This window comes from Parus major, unplaced genomic scaffold, assembly GCF_001522545.3.
Source record: "Parus major isolate Abel unplaced genomic scaffold, Parus_major1.1 Scaffold473, whole genome shotgun sequence".
NCBI classification, from domain to species: Eukaryota; Metazoa; Chordata; class Aves; order Passeriformes; family Paridae; genus Parus; species Parus major.
This window is the reverse complement of record NW_015379367.1, coordinates 10450-12952: the sequence shown is the minus strand read 5'-3', so window position 1 is coordinate 12952 and position 2503 is coordinate 10450. Positions and strand designations below refer to the sequence as shown.

The following is a 2503-nucleotide window of genomic DNA, read 5'->3' as shown; positions in this document are numbered from 1 at the left end:
AGGGCCTTGGACACAGCCACCAGCACCTGGGGACAGCCCCGGGGGTATTGGGGACACTTGGGGACATCAGGAATTGCCAGAGACACTCAGGGGACAGCTCTGGGGACATGGCAGGGACGTTGGGGACAGTGCTGAGGACACACCAGAGGTCACCAAACCCCTCCCAGGTGCAACCGGGACAAGCTGGGGACACCAGGAGCTGCCCCAAGCCCACCCAGGTGCCACCAAAACCCTCCCAGGTGCCACCAACCCTGTCCAACTGCCACCTCTCGGTGTCACCCAGTGAGCCAGGGACCCCTGAGGGCTGCAGGACATCCTGGGGACAACTGGGGACACTTGGGGACAGCCCGGAGGTGCCACCCACCTTCTCAGTGACATACTGGCACGTCTTGAGGTCGTGGTCACCGTCCGGGAGGATCTCGGGCTCCACAATAGGGACGATGCCATTCTGGGGACACAAGAGACGCGTCAGGGACACATTGGGGACACACTGGGGACGCGGAGAGGGGACAGGGGACAGCCTGAGGGAAGAGAGAGAGGACAGAGGGAGAGGTAGGGACAGCAGGAGGGGGCCCGAGGCCACTGAGGTGCCATCAAACCCTTCCCAGGTGCCACCTCTTGGTGTCACCTCCCCTGTGGATCCCTCCCCCTGCCCCGGGGACCCCCTGGGGACACTGGGGGACACTGGGGGACACTGGGGGACCTGCTGGCAGATGCTGGCGTAGCGTGCCAGGACGTTGGCGTTCTCCATGACGGCCAGGCGCGTCGGGGTGTGCGCCGTGATCTTCAGCACGCAGCGCCACTTGGCAAAGTCAGCTCCGTCCTTCTTGTACTGGGCACAGCGCTCCATCAGCCCGTCCAGCCCTGGGGACACCGGCGTTGGGGACACTGGGGACACCGGGGACGCCGGGGCACGGCTGGGATGGGGACAGGGACGCGGCGGCGGCGCTGGGAACACCACGGCTGTCACTCACCCTGGGTCGTGGTCTCGCCATTGGTGCCAGCCAGGGGCACCACGCCCTTGTCCACCTGGGGGACAGCGACAGGGTCACCGCGGCCCCCGGGGCCACCGTGGCCACCCCACTCTGTGTCCCCCTCCGGGTCCCCACCCTGGGGTGACCGAGCTGGGTCACAGCGGGACCCCGACACCCAACCCCTGCGTGTCCCCAATGTCCCAAAGACTCCAAATGTCCCCGAGGTGTCCCCAACACCCCCAGTGTCCTCAAGGTGTCACCACCTCACTCTCTGAACCCACCTTAGATGTGGTTCCCTGCTCCCAGCTCTCCATGCCTGACCCAGCTCAGGAACAGCCAACCTCCCCCACATCCCCAGGTGTGTCCAGGTGTGNATTTTGGGCTCCCGAAAGGGCAAAGGGGACCCGAGAATGTCACGGGGGGGAGGGGGAGCCCCCCCACCCCGATATAAGGGGGAGCCCCCGGAGCCCCCCGCGCCGCCCCCGGACACCCCACGGTGAGTGACCCCAAAGAAACCCCAAACCCCCCGAGAGCCCCCCAAATCCGCCTGGGGAGGGGGGAGGTTGTCCCCAAATCCTCTCTCGCATCCCAAAAATCCCCCGGGATTGTCCCCAAAACCCCCCCGGCCCCCAAAACTGAACACAAAATCTCCTGGGGAGTTGAGATTGTCCCCAGATCCCCTCTAGGACCCCAAAATCCCCCCAGGATTGTCCCAAAATCCCTGCTCAGATCCCAAAAATCCCCAAGGATTTCCCCCAAATCCCCGCTTGGACCCCAAAACTGAACCCCAAAACCTCTTGGGGCGGTGGGATTGTCCCCAAGTCTCCTCTCGGACCCCAAAATATCCCATTGGGAAAGACCCCCAAATCACCCCCGAACCCCAAAATCCCCCGGGATTGTTCCCAAATCCCCGCTGGGATCCCCAAATAGCCTGGGATTGTCCCCAAATCTCCTCTCGGACTCCAAAATTCCCCCGGGATTGTCCCCAAATCCCCCACGCACCCCAAAACTGAATTCCCCGCCCCCAAACTGAGCCCTCGCACCCCAAAATCGCTCCCGAGCCCCAAAATCCAGCCCCCAAACCTGAGCCCAGACTCCAAAAATTGATCCTGGGCATCCCAAAACTGACCATGAACTCCTAAACCGACCCCTCTGAACCCCAAAACCGAGCCTGGACCCCCCACATTTACTCAGAATACCCACGTTCCCCTTGACTCTCCCAAGTGTCCCCCCGGGACCCCCAAAATTGACCCCAGACACCCAAAACTGACTCTGGATCCCAAAAATCCCTCCCAGAAACCCCAAACTCACCCCCCAAAACCCAAAACGGAGCGCTCGGAACCCCCCAAATCACCCTGAACCCCAAAACTGATGCCCCCAAATTGACCTTGAACCCCAAAAATCTCCCCCCTGTACCCCGAAAGTGACCCTCCCTGAACCTCAAAGCCCCTGGGACACCCCCCTGCACCCAAAAACAAGCAAGGACACCGCTCAAAACCCCCAAAATCCCTTCAGCCCCCCCCAAACCC

General features: G+C 62.6%; 1 protein-coding gene across 1 annotated transcript in view; it reads right to left on the bottom strand.

Moving 5' to 3' along the window:
• LOC107199156 (fructose-bisphosphate aldolase A) overlaps window positions 1-2503 on the bottom strand; it is a 9214-nt gene that overhangs the window by 3098 nt on the left and 3613 nt on the right. Inside the window, exons 5-7 of the mRNA XM_033511689.1 lie at window positions 975-1029; window positions 704-864; window positions 6-448 (exon numbers count right to left, since the gene is read on the bottom strand). Coding sequence (XP_033367580.1) covers window positions 6-448; window positions 704-864; window positions 975-1029 — 659 coding nt within the window. The remainder of the gene's footprint in view (window positions 1-5; window positions 449-703; window positions 865-974; window positions 1030-2503) is intronic.